We start from the raw sequence: 20527 nt of genomic DNA, 5'->3' as shown, positions 1-20527 counted from the left end.
CCTTCCCTTCAATTAGCTCTCTGTAACTTCAGCTCTGTGCCCCCCCCCCCCATTTCCTGAAAGCTCAGACAAGCTTTATAAATTCTGTCCTTTGAACGAATGTAGAAGAGAAAACAGATAAACAGGTACAACTTATTTTGGAGGATTTGTTTCATCTCCGTGTATTACCTGAGCTCAGTCACATCACTGGGTATATGTAAGGGTTTACAACCACTTTAACTTAACCTTAATTCTCTAGCCTTTGACCCACTTCCCTATCCTAAACCCTAACATTTAATTACCTAGGTACAAATCTTGTGCCAAAATACAAGAGTGCTGGGTTGCTGACTATGACAAATGCAACTTTACTGTATGCACTATATTGCACTCTATTTAATAAATTTAGCACCCATCCGGAACCTTTTAATGGTTGGGTAATGTGAGCTATCATAGACATTAGTAAAATTAATTCGTAAAATAAAGTGGAACTTAGGGTAAACGGCTACAAAACCTTTAGGGTCGGTTCACACAGGGGCAACACGACTTTCAACACGACTTTTGGAGGCAACTTGGACATGACTTGAACACGACTTGGGGCGACTTACAACACGATTTTAAGTCGCCCCAGGCCAGGCGACTTTTGCCATGGCCAATCAGAGAATGAGCTCTGAAGGGGGAACTCCATGCCAAATAAAAAAAAAAAAACTGCATGAGTTCCCCCTCCGAGAGCATACCAGGCCCTTAGGTCTGGTATGGATTTTAAGGGGAACCCCCTACGCCTACAAAATGGCGTGGGGTCCCCCCAGATCCATACCAGACCCTTATCCGAGCACACTACCCGGCCGGCCAGGAAAGGGGGTGGGGACGAGCGAGTGCCCCCCCCCCGAGCCGTACCAGGCCGCGCACCCCCCCTCACCCCAAAGCACCTTGTCCCCATGTTGATGAGGACAAGGGCCTCTTCCCGACAGCCCTGGCCGTTGGTTGTCGGGGTCTGCGGGCGGGGGGCTTATCGTAATCCGGGAGCCCCCTTTAATAAGGGGGCCCCCAGATCCTGGCCCCCCACCCTATGTGAATGAGTATGGGGTACAATGTACCCCTACCCATTCACCTGTGAAAAAAATGTACAAAAAAAAACACAACACACAAGGGTTAAAATCGTTTATTGCACAGCTCCGGGGGTCTTCTCGCCAGACTCCTCTATCTTCTGCTCTTTTGCTAGCTCTTTCACTAGCGGAGGAGCCCGGCTTTCTTCTTTGCCGCCGCCCTCTTCGTCCGACTTCGGGGGTCTTGTCCCCCTCTTCGGGGGGTCTTGTCCCCCTCTTCAGTTCTTCTTGCCGGGCCACCGCGCCTTCTTCTAGCTCTTTTACAAGCGGTGACCCGGTCTTCTTTCGCCGCTGCCGCTGTCGCCGTCTTCTGTTCTTCTTCTTTTCTTCTCTTCTCTTCAGGAGATGTTGCCTCGTCGCTGTCTCTGCTCACAATGACAGGGACGCAGCGCGCGGCGACTTATATAGGGACATCCCGGATGATGTCCCCACCCATTATGATGTCACAGACCCAGAGGATGCTGGGACTGTGACATTAAAGGGGGCTCCCGGATTCCGATAAGCCCCTCGCCTGCAGACCCCGACAACCAACGGCCAGGGTTGTCGGGAAGAGGCCCTTGTCCTCATCAACATGGGGGCAAGGTGCTTTGGGGTGGGGGGGCCGCGCGGCCCTCCCTTCCCCAAGGCACCCCCCCTAGTTGAGGGCACGCGGCCTGGTATGGCTCAGGGGGGGGGGAGGGTGCTCGCTTGTCCCTACCCCCTTTCCTGGCCGGCCGGGTAGTGTGCTTGGATAAGGGTCTGGTATGGATCTGGGGGGACCCCTATGCCATTTTTTTCGGCGTAGGGGGTTCCCCTTAAAATCCATACAATACCTAAGGGCCTAGTATGCGGAGGGGGAACCCACACCAAATTTATGAAGAAAAATTGGCGTGAGTTCCCCCTTGAGAGCTGATAATTCTGTGACAGTCGCCTCTGTATAGACGGAGATCCGACTTGGAATCAATGGGTACCAGTCGCCTACAAGTTGGATAGAAGTAGTACAGGAACCTTTTCTGAAGTCGGAGTGACTTCAGTAGTGTGCATTAAGACGGCTTTCATTCACATTGATTTTTACATGTCGTCCGACCTGAGGCGACTAGGGGCGACCTGAAGTCGGATCTGAGTCGCCCCTGTGTGAACCGGCTCTAAGGCCGCGTACACACGGGCGGACTGTTCGCCCAACTTAGTTTGTCAGACAATCCGACAGACAGTCCGTTCAAAATTTGCATGAACGGACTTGACCACACACGATGAGCAGACAGTCCGCTGAAAGCTTGCGCGATGACGTGAACGGCACGTACGACAGGACGAGAAATTCGACGTCCAATACACTGCAATGCAACCTTCCGCCGTGTAAATCCTTTCTGAGCATGCGCCAAACTTAGTCTGTCGAACTAGCCTACACACGAGCGGACTGTCCACTGAAACCAAGTTTGGACGGACTGTCTTACGGAAATTCCGTAAGACTTTGTTCGTCAGACTGTCCGCTGAAACAGTCCGCTGAAGCCCACACACGAGCGGATTGTCCGCTGAAACACTCTTCAGCGGACTAAGTTGGGCGAACAGTCCGCCCGTGTGTACGCGGCCTAAGGCTCCGTGCACACTGGAGCTCATAAACTGCAGTTTATTGGAGTTTGGGCGTTTTTTTTTTTAAAAGCCCATAAACTCCGCTCTATGTTAGCCTATGTGTCCAATGCTGGTATGTGCTAACTGAACCATCTCCACCCAAAAACTGAAACACTGCTATCTGCTTTCATGTTTGTCTTTAAAAATGCTGGTATGTTTTCTTTGCTCAACAGTCTGTATCCCTGTCCAAATCACAATGCTTTATTATCTGCCTTGTCTTACCCAAAATTATGGCCCCTCTAACTTTAGTGCCCTCTTTCTAGCCTGTTTCTGAAGTTAGAATTTAGCCCTGTTAACCATCCAAGCTTTATTGCCTCCTGATTGATAATTGAAATCCACCCACACCCCACCCCTATCAGTATAAAGCTAACCTTCACTTTGGGGGAAGCTAATGCTGGGGGTCTTTCGCCAAGTGGGGGATTTCAATAAGTGGAAGCACTTCTGACTCTGCACTTCAGCGAATGCACAAAGCAAAGGTACACAAGAAAATACTTTGAACAACGCTGCATAGACACCAGGTGACCTTGTTTAACCCTTTAGCACTTTCTCCTTATAACATGCATTCTCTACCACTCCTTCTGACAGCTCTGTCCTCTCTACTAAAATTATCTCAACTCCACCCCACTTCTCCCCCCCACAGCATATATATATCACCCTCACTCCTGTCCTCTCCTTATTACTGCACCCACCAACTCCTGCTAATTCTAAATCCACACACACTAAAAGTCTCCAAGACCCTGGGGCATGTCCCTTCATATAAATCACACTCCCATATTGCCTCCCTCACCCTCCTGCTTCTCCTGACTTCTGGAGATATATCCCCAAACCCTGGACCTCCATCATTAAACTGTACCCATCACCCTGCACCCTCTGGCAGCAGCCGCAATCAACACAATTTAATTCCGATTTCTATTCTTCCCAAGTCCAGACTCCCTTTCTCTTGTGCTCTTTGGAACTCCCGCTCTGTCTGCAACAAACTCACCTCTCTCCATGACATCTTTATCACCAACTCATTTAACCTACTCGCCGTCACCGAAACCTGGCTCCACGAATCAGACACTGCATCTTCTGCGGCCCTATCCCATGGTGGGCTTCTTTGGACTCACTCCCCCAGATCCAATGGACATAAGGGAGGAGGTGTTGGAATCCTTCTAGCCCCACATAGCACCTTCCAGGTACTTCAGCCACCTCCTTCTCTGTCACTCTCCTCTTTCGAAGCACACTGCATTCGTCTCTTCACTCCAATTTCTTTAATAATAGCCGTGATCTACAGGCCCCCTGGACCAGTATCAACTTTTCTTGATGACTTCTCTGCCTGGCTACCCTACTTTCTTTCTTCTGAAATCCCCACAATCATTCTCGGGGACTTCAACATCCCTATTAATACTAACACCTCTGCTCCTTCCAAACTTCTCAGCCTAACCTCCTCCTTTGACCTGAAACAGTGGATACATGATCCTACTCACTCCGGGGGCAATATCCTTGACCTCGTTTTCTCTCACCTTTGCACTCCATGCAACCTCTCTAACTATCCATTCCCTCTCTCTGATCACCACCTTATTAGTTTCACTCTCTCCCTCTCCTTCACCTCCTCTCCCTCCAACCGCATTAAAGTTACCCGCAGAAACCTACGTCATCTCAAGCCTTCCCTTCTCTACTCTGCTCTTGACAACCTCCACGACAAAATCTCACCCCTATCCTGCACCAACCTAGCCACTTCTGTCTACAACACTTCACTTCTGGCCTCTCTGGACTCTCTGGCCCCCCTCACCACACACAGGATCAAGCCCCGACCCCTTCAACCTTGGCAAACAGATGTCACTAGAAGTTTGAAAAAACGTAGTCGTGCTCATGAGCGCCTGTGGCGCAAGACCAAGTCTCAGAGAGATTTCAACCAATATAAATCTGCCCTCCAAAACTACAATTCTAGCCTCCTCTCTGCCAAGCAGAACTATTTTATCACTCTCATCAGCAACCTATCATCCCGCCCCCGTCAACTCTTCTCTACTTTCAACTCTCTACTTCGTCCTCCACCACCTCCACCCACCAACTCACTCACTGCCCAGGAGATTGCTAATCACTTCAAACAGAAGATTGATACAATTCGCGCAGAGATCTCTACTGTTCTAATACCCCCCACGCTTTACACTTCATGCCCACAGTCACAATCATTACTTCCCTCTTTCAACCCCACCACTATAGACGAAGTTGCTAAACTACTTGGTAATGTCCACCTTACCACCTGCCCTCTGGATCCTGTTCCCTCGCAAATGCTACATTCACCCTCTGACTCTATGCTACACTCTCTAACTCACATCTTCAATCTCTCACTCTCTTCTGGCATCTTCCCCAACTCTCTAAAACATGCACTTGTCAAACCCATACTTAAAAAACCCTCACTGGACCCATCCAATCTTAACAACCTACGCCCCATCTCCTTGCTCCCCTTTTTATCCAAACTACTCGAACGTCTGGTCTACAACCGACTGAGTGACCACCTCGCTGATAATGGCCTTCTTGATCCCCTTCAGTCTGGATTTCGTCCCCAACACTCCACAGAAACTGCTCTCCTAAAACTAACAAACGATCTACTAACGGCCAAAACCAATCGACATTATTCTGTACTCCTCCTCCTGGACCTCTCTGCTGCCTTTGATACAGTTGACCACCCCCTCCTTCTCAAAAAACTCCACACCTTTGGTCTCTGTGACCGTACTCTACAATGGTTCTCTTCCTACTTATCCAACCGCACCTTTAGCGTTTCTTACAACTCTACTTCCTCCTCTCCTCTTCCTTTCTCTGTTGGGGTCCCCCAAGGTTCTGTCCTTGGACCACTCCTATTTTCAATCTATACCTCCTCTCTGGGTCAACTGATAGCCTCCCATGGCTTCCAATACCACCTCTATGCTGACGACACCCAAATCTATCTCTCTACCCCTCAGCTCACTCCCTCTGTCTCCTCACGTATCACTAATTTACTATCAGAAATATCAGTCTGGATGTCACACCACTTCCTCAAAATCAATCTATCCAAAACCGAACTTATAATTTTTCCTCCCCCATATGCCCCTTCCCCTGATCTCACTGTCAAAATTGATGGCACAACCATAAGCCCATCCCCTCATGCCAAGATTCTAGGTGTAGTCTTGGACTCTGAACTCTCCTTCAAGCAACACATCCAATCACTGTCCAAATCTTGCCGCCTCAACCTCCGCAACATCTCCAAAATACGCCCCTTTCTAACCAATGAGACAGCAAAGCTCTTAATTCACTCGCTGGTCATCTCTCGCCTTGACTACTGCAACTCCCTCCTCACTGGCTTACCTCTACATAGTCTAGCACCTCTTCAATCCATTATGAATGCCGCTGCCAGACTCATCCACCTTACCAATCGCTCGGTGTCTGCTACCCCTCTCTGTCAATCCCTCCACTGGCTCCCGCTCAGCCAAAGAATTAAATTCAAAATACTAACAATTACATACAAAGCCATCCACAACTCTGCCCCCAGCTACATCACTGGCTTAGTCTCTAAATACCAACCTACTCGTCCTCTTCGTTCCTCTCAAGACCTCCTGCTCTCTAGCTCCCTCATCACCTCCTCCCATACTCGCCTCCAGGACTTTTCCAAAGCCTCCCCAATCCTATGGAATGCCCTACCCCAATCTGTCCGCTTATCTCCTACTTTATTAGCTTTTAGACGATCCCTGAAAACACTTCTCTTCAGAGAAGCCTACCCTACCCCCACCTAACTGTATCTTCATTTTCTCCATCAGCTCATCCCCCACAGTTAAAACCTTTTGTTTCAACTTGACCCTCCCTTCTAGATTGTAAGCTCTAACGAGCAGGGCCCTCTGATCCCTCCTGTATCGATTCGTATTGTAAGTGTACTGTCTGCCCTCATATTGTAAAGCGCTGCGCAAACTGTTGGCGCTATATAAATCCTGAATAATAATAATAATAATAATGCACACATGGACATTTTTTAGCTTTAATGAGCAGTGGAGTTTATGGGTTTTTTTCTGAACGCCAGAAATTCGCGTTCAAAGTGCCGTTTTTCACCGCCAAAAAAACTGAAAACGCCGATAAACGTTCATAAACGCTCATAAACACGGTTAATTAGTGTTCGGCTTTCTATTTTTTCAATGCATTGTGGGAGTTTGGAATGCACTGTGGGATTTTTGGAGTCCTCTGTATATTTTTATTGAAAACGCCCATAAACGCTAACGCGAAAAAGCTTTTTGAGCTTCAGTGTGCATGAAGCCTTAAAATACATGTATGGGAGCTGTCTGTCCAGTCAAAATATGAGTAATTGAGGCAGTCTTGTTAATCAGACATCCCTGGCAGAGAGTAGAGCCAGGACCATCCTGCAGCTGACCAAAACCGCTGGACCAGGACCAACTCCAGCCTAGACGAGGAAGGAGCAGCAGAATAACAATGAGGTTATCCCTCTGCTTTCCCCCATGCATTTGGCATATTATATTGTATATTAAAGTGATTGTAAACCTATTAATATACTTACCTGCTTCTCTGGGGTTCCCCGTCAGTGCTCCAGGCCCCTCCTCTTTATGGTGTGCCACCATAGGAAGCCGCTTCCTGTGGTGGCACACCTGTGGGCTTGATTCCAAGCCACGCTGTCTGTGTCTATAGACACAGGCGATGTGACTCGGTCCTGCCCCCACTACCTTGTCGCAGGATTTGATCGACAGCAGCAGAAGCCAATGGCTCCCACTGTTATCAATCTGTCCTGTGAAAAGGGAGAGAGCTGCTGCTCTCATGCGCACACACAGCTCTGGATCGAAATTGGGCTTGGTTAAGTTGGGGGGGGGGGGGGTGCGGGGGAAGGGGTGGCGCTGCACACAGAAGTTTTTTTTTTTTTTTTAATGCAGTAAAGCTGAACTTCGCATTCAGTGGACCGTGCCCACACTACATTGGTTAACTGCTCATTTTTCTCTAAGGGATTGGAGAGCCCAGAAATACTCACCTAATCCTCTGATCCTCCCAGCTCAAGACCCGTCCCTGCGACCTGCACCATTTCCCCTATGGACTAGTGGTCTTGTGCGGTGAACTGTTCCTGACATAATCACACCCATAGACCGGCTCTGGATTTGAAGACCACCGCCGGAACATGGGGGAGTGTGGTTTTCTGGAGGATCAAAGAATCCGGAGAGTATAGGCTCTGTGTTGACCCCTAGACAAAACGAGCAGTTAACCCATGTAATGTGGGCACGAGAATTTTTTCTTTTTTTTGCCCCAGGTTGGTCATTAAGATACATTTTTCAAATACTTTGTATGTTGGATCTGTGCTTTACAGTTTTTGTCAAGTGGATGAGTAAAGAATAACAGAAGGGCTGTAATACTCATGGTGGGGAAAATACTGCCGCAGGTGCTGCTCATATACTTAAAGACCTAGTCCTTGTAACCTCAGTTGAACAGGAGAATCAACATTCAGACTGAATTAACCTTCCCTTTATCTGTGACCAGATGCCCGGGTCCTGTGGCTGGCATTGGAGGGAACAGGGGCCACTTTTCCCAGGAATGGTTTCTATTACATTCCTTTCTAATACGCTATGGGGGTTATTTACTAAAGGAAAATCCACTTTGCACTGCAAGTGCACTTGAAAGTAAAGTCACTGTAGATCCGAGGGGGACATGCAAGGAAAATAAAAAAACTGCATTTTAGTTTGCACATGATTGGATGATAAAATCAGCAGAGCTTCCACTAATTTCAGATCTACCCACCGGATCTACAGCGACTGCACTTCCAAGTGCACTTGCAGTGCAAAGTGGATTTGCCTTTCGTAAATAACCCCCTATGCATTCATTCTGTACAAAACATACTATATTATCAGCCCTCTCCATTCTTTAGGCCAGTTTACATTTATCATGATTGCTGCCTTATGTTTACACCCTCACCGCCATATTCTCCCTGGCCTTGTGTCCGTGATTTACTGACTTGTACAGGGAGCTGTATTGTTATTGGACTTAGTGGTTTTATCGCCTTACAAGCTAATCCTTATGCCTGGTGGGAGGATGGGACTCAGTAGATCACTGTTGTGCACAACAAAGATGTGGAAATCGTGGAATTGTGACTCGCGAGTTGCTGACTTGGTGTCCCTCTATTATGAAATTCATTGGACATCATTTAGGAATCAATGGGGGTTATTTACTAAAGGCAAATCCACTTTGCACTCCAATTGCACTTGGAAGTAAAGTCGCCGTAGATCCGAGGGGGACATGCAAGGAAAATAAAAAACAGCATTTTAGCCTGCACATGATTGGATGATAAAATCAGCAGAGCTTCCCCTTTCCAAAAACGCATCGGCTAAAACAAAGCATATATGTGAATGTGTCCCATAGGAAACCATGTTGAATGAGCTGTAGGGCTTTTTTATGGCAACAAGCACCAAAAAACACATAGGTGTGAACCAAGCCTTAGTGAATGTGCGCATTGTGCAGATAAAGTTATGTGTGTGAGCAAGTCTCTGATTAATATGGATACACAAAAGAAATGTAAAATGAGCCAGGTAGAGATGAATATTAAGATGTTGATTGCATAGAGAATATTATATTACAGCAAATCGGGGTCTTCTGTACAAGAAACCTTTTGTCTTGTCTTATCATTAAGCTTATTCAATAACAGTGCAGTGTGCAAAAAAGACTTGCTCGTTTTTTATGAATATTGCTTTAGGTAACACAATGGCTGTCCTTGTGTGTTCCTGTTTATTATTCAAAGACGTGATTTTTATTTTTATTTTATCATATTACTTGTAAGCTATTCAAAGTAGAACTCCAGGAATATTTATAAACACCAATTCATGCCAGTATGTATTCATTAAAAATACAATAAGATCCCTTTCACACTGGGGCCACGCCAGCGGTAAAGCTTCGCTAGTTTTAGCAGCGGTTTTTGGCCGCTAGCGGGGTGCTTTTAACCCCCGCTGGCGGCCGAGCAAAGGGTTAAAAATGTCCCGAGTTGCGGCGCTACCAAAACGCTTTGCAGCGCTGCCCGTTCATTTCAATGGGAAGGGTGTTTTGTGAGTGGTGTATACACCGCTCCCCCACCGCCCCAAAGATGCTGCTTGCAGGACTTTTTTTTTCCTGTCCTGCAAGCGCACCGCCACAGTGTGAAATTAGTGTGAAGGCTTTCACACTGGGGGGGGGGCTCGAGATGCACTTTCCAGGTGCTATTTTTAGCGCTAAAATGTCTGAAAAGTGGCTTCAGTGTGAAAGGGGTCTAAGACTCCTTTCACATTGGGACGGTGCCAACGTTATCGGTAAAGGGTAGTTATCGTTATCGGTAGTTTTAGCGCTGCTTTACCGCTGTTGTTATATCGGTGCTTTTCGGCCGATAGCAGGGCAGTTTTAACCCCCGCTCGCGGTCGAATAAAGGGTTAATAGCGCCCGCTTTGCAGCGCTGCCAAAGCGCTTTGTAGGCGCTTCAGCAGCGCTGCCCATTAATTTCAATGGGCAGGGGCGGTGGAGGAGCGGTGTATACACTCTGGCTGTCCCACTGGGATGACTTGAGAGGTGATTTTTCAGGAGCTTTACAGACCTGAAAAGCGTCCCAGTGTGAAGGAGTCTAAATGTCAGGAGGAGGTAGCAGAGTGAGCAGAGGGATGACTTCTTCGGTGTGCTGCTTTTTTTTTTTTTTTTTTTCCATTTTCTAATCCAATGCGACACTGGACACTTAGGGCTCTGCACACTGATTAGTGATCTGGATGTTTCTTTTCCCTGCAAAGCGCATATTTATTCCTTGATTGCCCCTAGATGTTAACCACTTCCCAGCCAGTGTCATTAGTATAGTGTCAGTGTACAGTATTATCATTGATCACTGTATTAGTGTCACTAGCGATGTCAGATAGTGAGGCTTCCAGCCAGTGTCTGCTAGTGCCGGATTGTCCGCCACCCCATCACAATCCCACTATAATTCCCTGATCACTGCCATTACAGTATAGGGTCTATAACTGTATAAATTCCAGTGTATATATATCATTGCTTGTAGACGCTATAATTTTTGCCCAATCCAATTAATATACACTTGGACTTTTTTTTTTACAACCGACATGTAGCAGACTGCATTTTGGCCTAAGTTTATGAAGACATTTATTTTTTTTTATTCTGTTTTATAACAGAAATTAGAAAATATTACACTTTACATTGCAAAGAATAAAAAACCCAGTAGAGAATAAATACCACCAAGAGAAAGCTATATTTGTGTTTAACCACTTGTCGACCACTGACGGCATATATACGTCGGCAGAATGACACGGCTGGGCAAAGTAACGTACCCGTACGTTACGTTGAATTTCCCGCTGTGCTCTGGAATGCGCTTGCCGCAAGCTCTGTGACCGTGCCCGTGGGACCGGCGGACTCGATTTCTGTGGGAATACCCGCGATCGTGTCACGGAGCTCAAGAACGGGGAGATGCCAATGTAAACGGCATCTCTCCGTTCTGCCTAATGACAGGACACTGATCGTGTGCTCCCTGTCATCGGGAGTAGCGATCAGTGTCCACGTCACACAAGCCCATCCCCCAGACAGTTAGACACACTCCCCTAGAACACACTTAACCCCTCCCCACCCCCTAGTGGTTAACCCCTTCACAGGCAGTGAGATTTTTATAGTAATAAATGCAGTTTTATAGCATTGATCGCTGTATTAATGCCAGTGGTCAAAAAAATGTTTCAAAATTGTCTGATGTGTCCACCATAATGTCGCAGTCACGATAAAAATCGCTGATTGCCGTTATTACTATTAAAAAAAAAAAGTAGTTAATAAAAATGCCATAAAACTATCCCCTATTTTGTAGACTCTATAACTTTTACGCAAACCAATCAATAAACGTTTATTGCGTTTTTTTTTTTTTTACCAAAAATATGTAGAAGAAAATATGTAGAAGAATAGGTATCAGCCTAAACTGAGGACATTTTTTTTTTATATATTTTTGGGGGATATTTATTATAGCAAAAAGTAAAAAAAATGCGTTTTTTTTTTTCAAAATTGTCACTATTTTTTTGTTTATAGCACAAAAAATAAAAACCGCAGAGGTGATCAAATACCACCAAAAGAACGCTCTATTTGTGGGAAAAAAAGGACACCAATTTTGTTTGGCAGCCACGTCGCACAACCGCGCAATTGTCAGTCAAAACGACGCAGGGCCGAATTGCAAATAGGGCTCTAGTCAGGAAGGGGGTAAATCCTTTTGGGGCTGAAGTGGTTAAAACTTGATAGAAATGTCATTGCAATTGCCAAGTGTTGAACAGCAAAAAATGGTCTGGTCTTGAAGTAAAACCTTCCGCAGGCCAAGTTTTTAATAGTTTTTTCCCATTGTGATTTTTGTTGTTTGTGTGTTTGCAGGGATTCATCATGCTTGTTCCAATATTTACCCTAAAATTAAACCACAAAATCAATCCTCGAATGGTGGCAGTGGGAAAATATGATGGCGTTCACCCATGTCTGACTGCAGCTACACAGGCTGGAAAGGTATGTGTTCAGGTTTAAGAAACAAATCCAGATTCGGCATAAAAAAAAGGAAAGGGAGACTCACCCGCAGTTGGGGTTTGATATATGACTGCGTATCCTCAAGTAAAGCTAAACATATACATTTTAGATTTCTCTTGATCAGCCCTGCTGGTTAAAGGAGAGAGAATTATAAATTCCTCCATACATGTTAAACCGCATGGGTGGAGGAATCTCCTCTGCTGGCTATCATATTTATTTAGATAACCATATCACCCATGGCTGTATGAATGCCTGCACAGTGACTACATTTGATAGGATAGCCAGCAGGGGAGATTCCATCCAGCAAATAGGTTGCAGTCACCGTTTGGCCAACAATTTTCCACTTGGCTTGATTTTTTTCAGTTAAGTTTTGTCAAGCTGGGTGGGGCTAACAAGAGCTACCTACAGCTGAAAGCGTTTGTTACCCAAAAAAAATAAAATGGATCTTGTTCCTTTAAGGTATGAACAGCACAGTGCTTGTGCTGTGTAATTTGTCCCTTTTGTATCATATAAAATACCTGGCTGATCCTGCCTTCTGCTACCCTCCCCTCTGTAAACTGATCACGGTTTATCATGGCTGCTGAGCCCTGACATTTCAGACCTCAGTTCCCCCGCTGGCCAGTGGGCACGTGCCCACATATCGCTGTGTATGACCCGTCATAAAATGCCGGCGATTTGTGGGAACCAGCCACATTGCCACAATACAACTGCGGCGGCTGGTCCCTAATCGGTTAAACATCACATACACTGTGCTTTTGCAATAGGCATATAGCACTAATAAAAAAGTATTATTAGGCTGCTTTCACACTGATCCCCAGCTGCGGCACGCTTTCATAAAGTGCACCTCACCCGCAATATATAATCTATGGCAAAGCGCAGCTAACCTGCAGGAATGCTGCTTGTGCGCTGCGCTGCTCCAGTGGTGTAGGTAAACCGCAGCGCATTAGTGCATAGCAGCTTTATAGGGGGCTTGGGAGAGTAAGGGTTTGATTACATTTGCAGTTTGGGGGGGAATTAAGAACTCATAGTTCATTGTGGCCCGCGACCATTTACCAAATCATTTAAATTGTTACCAAACCCACTACAGTAAAATCAGTCTGTAAATGCAGTAAAGCATGCTTGTTATACTCACTGTGGAACCTAAGGGATTAATTCTCTGATCCTCCCCTTCTTCCTCTGTCCCCTAATAATCTCTTGATAACACAGTGTCTATGGAGTCAGGCTGCACGTGCTCAGTTTGGTGTGTATTGTTGGAGAGGTTTTTGCATGGACACATGTGATCAGCACAGAGCCAATCACCAACCACTGTCCATACAGAGTTTTGCAGTCTCGTAGGACAGTCATAAAACTCCTCTTACAAGCTTTAACTATTGCTTAGCTGGACACTGATAGAAGTCACAAGACTGCTTTATACTGCTGATGAGAAAAGTTATTTAGCAGTTTATATTTACTAAAATAATTGCATTTCCATGTTCTGTGTACTGTGGGAGACCAGATATAACGCATGCAGGGTCCTGGGTTTAGTAACACTTTAAGTGGCCCTTGCTCTTTAAAAGGTTGAGCACCCCGCTATAAAGTTTACACAGCAAAGAGTATGCTTATAAATGTTAGAATGCTAACATTTCTTAATACATTCTGCAGACACTTTAAAATGTTTCTTGTCCTGGACTTGAAAAACCAACATATGTTCCCGGAGCCCAACCTCTCCCCTGAGGGCCTTCTGTGGCCCTCCACTGTTTGCACTATGGTCCTGGATCAGAGCAGTCAGTAGTAGGAACGTTGATCTTTGTAAAGGGGATGTAATATTAGTGGTCTCTAGCAGTCTCAAGTAACATGTCATTGGTCTCTGACTGTCTCCTGCAGCATGACTCCAACCAAATCTTTAACAACGTTTCTGACCATTTCCTCCAATCAAGCTGGCCGTAGATGGCGTTTGTTTTTTAGCTAGTTGACTACATGGGGAAAAAAAACTATACCTAAGGGCAGCACAGTGGTGTAGTGGTTAGCACTCTCACCTAGCAGTAAGAAGGGTCGCTGGTTCAAATCCCAACCACGACACTACCTGCCTGGAGTTTGCATGTTCTCCCTGTGCCTGCATGGGTTTCCTCCGGGTACTCCGGTTTCCTCCCACACTCCAAAGACATGCAGGTAGGTTAATTGGCTTCTGTCCGAAATTGGCCCTAGTATAAGAATGGGGACCTTGGATTGTGGGCTTCTTGAGGGTAGAGACCGATGTGAGTGTGCAATGTACAGGGATAGGGACAATTGTAGACACTCACTCAGGTTGAACTGGATGGACTGGTGTCTTTATTCAACCTTGCTAACTATGAAACTATGAAACCTCCATCCACACAAATGAGGTGGTTGGAGAAATTTCCCCCTCTGGGACATTATATTCTGACAGCTGGACTTCCCTGTGTCAGAATACACTGATCAGTGGCTACAACTGCTGATCAACAAATGTTTTTCAGCTTGGGCAGCTACACATGGATCAAAATTAGGCCAGTCCCTATTGAACTGGCCAAATTTCGATCTAATTATGGTCATCTTAAAAGGTTAATTCAGCCTTCCAAAAAAAGCCTATGCAGATAAGAGGTGTTTGAAGATGAATACAAACTGTGCAGCTCCGACTAAAGTTCAATAATGCCCTTGCTTTAGGTGTAGGCCTCACTTAGCAACGTCCTGGGAGTTTTCCAGTCAAGCTTCGGGAGGTATGTAAATGGCCTACACCTATATAGCAAGGGAATCATTCAACTTTAGTCAGAGCTGCACATTGTTTTGTCATCTACAGCGTCCCTTATCTGCATAGGATGTTATTTGATAAAGGTGAATTAACTCTTTAAATGTTCAGCCTATGGCAGTGTTCTGTAGTTGTACATATATGGAATGTTGAAAAAATGTGGGGTTATACCACACTAGAGTTTACAAATATATATAGCTGCAACAAAAACTATCAAATATCTCTATAGTGCAAATGTGTACAAAATAAGTTGCGCTTATAACGGGAGTAATCCTGTGTGAACAAATGAACAAAAACACACGAAAAGATACACTATTGAAAAACAAACTCTGAATAGACAAACTGTAAATACAATTCTGGGTGTAAAAATCTATGTGAAGGTCTGTATGAAAAAAAACCTTTATCAATCAATAACGGCAATAATAATAATAAAAATAGCAATTGAGTTTGTGAATGAAAAAATGGAAAAAAAACAATAATCATCCAAAAATATATAGTGATAAAGTCCAAAGTCCTTCCACCTTCACCAGCAAAGAAAAAAGGAGAAGAAGACAAGAAGGGGAGGAAGATCCTCACGTCAAAGGACACAAAGACGGTCCCACTCAATGTGTGGGGACTCTTACCAGTACCGGTGGACCGGTAAGGGTCCTACCAGTACCGGTGGACCTAAAGAGCAAAGTCGTTTGCTCAAGGAGATTTAGCCCTCTGCAAGGTCTAAAAGATGAACCTCCGTCCTCCTGGGGCACTCTGGACATAAAAAAAAATTCCTCCACAATATCCTGATTAGGAATAGAGGGTCCAGTCTGTAGAGTGCACCGTGACAAGTCACCAATGCAAAGGAACAAAACACACTCCCATAGTGTAGTAATGTTAAAAACTCAGTAGCCTTTATTGCTAAAAAAGCAGACACAGCCGCATAGGACATAAAAAATGAAATAGCTAGCAAGCTTAAAACAAACAATACCCGTACATCTGGGGTCACGTGGGGCGTAATGACATCAGCGCGTAGCACCGCCCTACATGTTTCGTCATACGTGACGTCTTCCTGGAATATTATATGTGGCCTTTTAGTGATGTCACAGGCTGCATTTGAAGCCACCCCAGAAATTGACAAACATTTATGTAGGTAATAAACAGTATTTACAAAGTCACCGTTTTTCCCTTATGCCGCGTACACACGACCGGACTTAGGTCCGACAGACTTTCGACGGAGTTCTGACGGAGTTCTGACGGACTTTCCGAATGAACGGACTTGGCCACACACAATCACACCAAAGTCAGACGGATTCGAATGTGATGACGTACGACCAGACTAGAATAAGGAAGTTCATAGCAAGTAGCCAATAGCTGCCCTCGCATCGGTTTTTGTCCGTGGGACTAGCACACACAAGAGCGGATTTCTCGGTAGGAACTGGGTCCGGCGGAGTTCTGGCAGAAAAATTTGAAACATGTTCCATTTCTAAAGTCTGTCAGACTTTTGCAAATCAAAAGTCCGCTGCAGCCCACACACGATCGAATGGTCCGCCGGAATCATTCCGTTGGACTTTTGATGTTGAAAAGTCTGGTCGTGTGTACGCGGCATTACAATTTGTGATATTTCAGGTCAGTTTACCTTTACAAAACGTCAAAAAATAGCAAACACTGCGCTATCCCAAAATTAATAAAAGCTGCTAACACACCACAAGGATATTTGAAAGTGTAACATGTAAATTCTATACAAAAGTGTAGCGCTAAAAAAACATATTATAACATTCTTATGAAGAATAATGTACATTCATATATGTAATATATGCACACGTGTATAAAAAATAATAATATGAAATAGAAAAAATCCAAAAGGGATACAGAGTCTCTTATAAATAATAATCAAAACCACGTGTATGGTGGAAATTGCAGGTAGGTGAAAAATGATATCAGGTGAAAGAAAGTCCAATGAAAGATACAAAGTCTCTTATATGTAATAATCCAATCCACGTGTATGAAAAAAAAAAAATCACCGTCCACCTTCTTTATATGTAAAGGTCATGCAGACACCACGTGACGTTCCCTTCACCAATCACGGTGTAGGCTTACCAGATATACTGGATCCAAGCGAATATACATTCGAAGGATCACAGAGGCTTGTGTAATTATATGTAGATTTCTCAAGAATGAACTCTCCGGGGAAATTTCAAGTATAACCGTTCCATTCGTGTACTGGGCAATAGATTATCTCCAACAATACACTCCAATTGAAATAGTTGAATACATGTAAAAGGAAATAGGGGCCAAATAGCGTAATTCCGTTTTAAAAGAAAATTTAATAAAAAGTAATGAACTCACATGTGTACAGTAAATCAAGCGCTTTTCAATAAAAACACGGCTGCAGTGGAGTACCAACGCGTTTCGTGCTCGTAGACGTCATCTGGGGTCTAAAGTTTACCTTTAGAATTATAGATCTGAAGTTTCCCTTTTTATAAGTGTCATTTTCATGAGTAGCATGTTTGTATGTTGTATTTGTTTGTGTGTGTATTTTTATGATGATTATCTGTTTTCAGGTTTTCATACATAACCCTCATGCCAGGAATCAGCGTCTTTCCTCAAATCGCTTAGTTCAGAGCGCTCATGACACAGATATTTCTCTACTAAACATCAACCAAAGTGTCAGCTGCTTGGCTGCTGGATTGCTGGATCCTCATCAAAACTGTGACTCCCTTATAGTAGGAACACAAACCAACCTCCTGGCCTATGATGTGCACAACAACTCGGACCTATTCTATAAAGAGGTGACCGATAATAACTCTTCTAAATGCGGAATTGTGTGGGTGGATGACTTTAGATTAGACTGTGGAAGTGCAGTTGCTCCAGAGCTTAGTAAATGATTAAAACTTCACTTTGCAAAGAATACCCAATCTCATGCAGGGAAAATTAAAAAAAAAAATCCTTGCACATGATTGGATGATGGAAGTGAGCTGAGCTTCTGCTCATTTACTAAGCTCTGGAGCAACTGCACTTTGCAATGTGCACAGTCTATTTGCCTTTAGTAAATTCACCCCATTATCTCTTCCTTTTTTGTTGTCATATACTGTAATTAATAACAGAGCTGTGGAGCTGTGCCCTGTGCCCTGTGCCCTGTGCCCACCAAGACAATGCAATGAGTGAGATAGGAATATATTTAAGGCGAGAAGGTGGAGGACTCTTCTTTGTACCCATTTGAGCTCTTTATAGATGCAGCATGTCCTATTATCTTCCATCAGCAGCTGCCAGAACCTTCTCATGTATAGGGCGAGACACGGACAATTCAATGATGGCCAATGTCCTTGCTGATTTTTTTTGAGTGTCTATGAAGGCTTTTTGTTTATGCAGGTCAGTGTTAATTGTGATGTCAAACTTCAATTTAGTTTTAGTCATAGTCTTTTGACTAAAATGCCATTTTAGTTTTAGCCGACTAAAAGTTTTAATTTTGTTAATTTTGTCAGCGAAAATATTTTCTTTGACAAAATTAACACCGATGCAGGTCGTGAGATATTAACTAGCTTATATTATCAAGCATTGCTTCCGTTGTTGAATCCCAGCTTGGTTAGTACTTGGGGAAATCTAAAATATGTTTGTGAATGCACTCCCTACAAATCAGAACCTCAGTAATCAAAAGGAAGGGCCGTTTTTGTACAAAGTAGTTCAAACAGCTTTTAAATTGAGAAGCAGAATAAAGATAAAACCAGGTGCATAAAGCCTAGTACACACTAGTAGTTGTTTCATTCAACCCAGCAGGGCTTAATGAAAAAATACTGACCACCCAGGAGGAGCCGCTATACTAACTCTCCAATGTTAGTACAGCGATCTCCCCTGTTGTTCTTTTGTGTTCTGACACGCATCAGAACACTTTTTGTCAGCACTCTCAGCCAATGGTTGAGAGCGGCGATCAGCAGACCTTTTTGGGTCACGCCCCATGCTGTTCGGTGGGCTTCTGTCAGATTGGCTGCAGAAAACATGGGCCAAATGTCGAACAGTGTCTCTTGAACCGGCCGATGCTGTTTGACATTTGTGCCGTGTGTACTAGGTTTTAAACTTAGTTTTGTACTGTCCTCCATTCAAAGGAATGACTTCACTCACCCGCAGCGAGAGGCCTCTATTAAAGATGTCAGAATAAATGTCAAATAGAGAAGTCCCTCTCTGCAGGTGAGTGCCATCTTTCTTTTGGATGGAAAATAACACAAGACTAAATGTTATTGTATACAATTTTATCTTTGCTGTTGTGGACAGAAATATAAACCTGACAAATTTCTAGACCTCAGTCACTCTATTAAAAGTGAAAAAAAAGTTATTTCTGGAGCTTTATAGCTCAAGCACCATGTTTTTTTCATTCCTGCACAGCATGTTAAGTAAGCCCTATACCAGGGATGTCAAACTCAATTTCATCACGGGCCACATCAGCATTATGATTGCCCTCAAAGGGCACATTTTATCTGTAAGACTAGATGTCCACAGCACCCCACTCCCCCCCCCCCCCCCCTTCATCAGAAGTCAAGAGTCGCCCACCCTCCCTTACATCACAGTGCACCCCTTGTGCTGCTGCTGGGAAGAAGCTGGGAAACAGAAAGTGCAAGGTCTTGAGGCGGACCAGAGGAGGGCTGGAGTCAGCTGCCAGAGTTTGCTGAATGCTGAGACCAGGGAAGGCAGAGACGAGAGGGTACTGTGGCTGCAAGGAGAAATGCAGGTTCTGGTATAGGGGTTCTGTCCTCCTCTCTGCTACTGACTGCTGAGATAAGATGGGGGCGGAGTTGAGGGGGTTGTTGTAGCTGCAGGAGAGGTGTGAGGGCCACATGAGATGTCCTGGTGGGCCGGATTTGGCCCGTAGGCCTTGCGTTTGACACATGTGCCCTATACACTTTGTCGGGGTGTGCTGTGACTGGTAGTATGTGTTGCAGAAAAAATGTCTTGGGAATACTTTCCCACTCAACCTTTCCTGCAAAGATGTATATATTTACCCATTTGATTTACTCTGCAATTTTAGAAATGAATTCACAATTAAAATAAAATATTTTTTCCACCATATTCATTTTCCTTAACTGAAACAAGTGTACTATGTTTAGATAAAGCTGAATCTGTTGCTTGTGTTATAAAGAGAACATATGGCTCTCACTATGATATCAGTAATATGTGGATTTTTGTTTTAGATCGCAGACGGAGCTAATGCAGTAGTCCTCGGCAGCCTGGGAGATGTCAGTTGTCCCCTTGCCATCATTGGTGGAAACTGTGCCTTGCAAGGATTTGACTGCAAAGGAAGTGACTTGTTTTGGACTGTAAGTGCTTAAAACACATTTACAAAAAGAATGTGCTCTAGCATACATAAACATCTTCCAGAAATGTCTGTATTAGTTGCACAACCTTGATTAAAGCTGATATAGAAAATACTAATTAGGGCATTTTTGTTTTTTGTTTTTTCATTTAAATTTTTTTTATGCAACTAGCATAGGCACCTGAATCCTGAATCTATCTTGATATCTGCCTCCAGTAAATCCCCCCCACACAGGAGCATTTAGGACCCTTTCACACGGGGCAGACTCCAATTAGATCAGCAGGGTATCTGTCCGCTGATCAGAGCGGATTGGGTGGATTA

General features: G+C 44.5%; 1 protein-coding gene across 1 annotated transcript in view; it reads left to right on the top strand.

Annotated features, from left to right (window-relative positions):
- Nucleotides 1-20527, top strand: part of BBS2 (Bardet-Biedl syndrome 2) — an 85289-nt gene that overhangs the window by 8858 nt on the left and 55904 nt on the right. Inside the window, exons 2-4 of the mRNA XM_077455068.1 lie at nucleotides 12045-12170; nucleotides 17466-17693; nucleotides 20085-20210. Coding sequence (XP_077311194.1) covers nucleotides 12054-12170; nucleotides 17466-17693; nucleotides 20085-20210 — 471 coding nt within the window. The 5' untranslated portion in view covers nucleotides 12045-12053. The remainder of the gene's footprint in view (nucleotides 1-12044; nucleotides 12171-17465; nucleotides 17694-20084; nucleotides 20211-20527) is intronic.

This window comes from Lithobates pipiens, unplaced genomic scaffold (genome assembly GCF_037356315.1).
Source record: "Lithobates pipiens isolate NorthernLeopardFrog02 unplaced genomic scaffold, aLitPip1_a1.2 Scaffold_10, whole genome shotgun sequence".
Taxonomy (NCBI): domain Eukaryota; kingdom Metazoa; phylum Chordata; class Amphibia; order Anura; family Ranidae; genus Lithobates; species Lithobates pipiens.
This window is presented reverse-complemented; position numbering and strand designations above follow the sequence as displayed.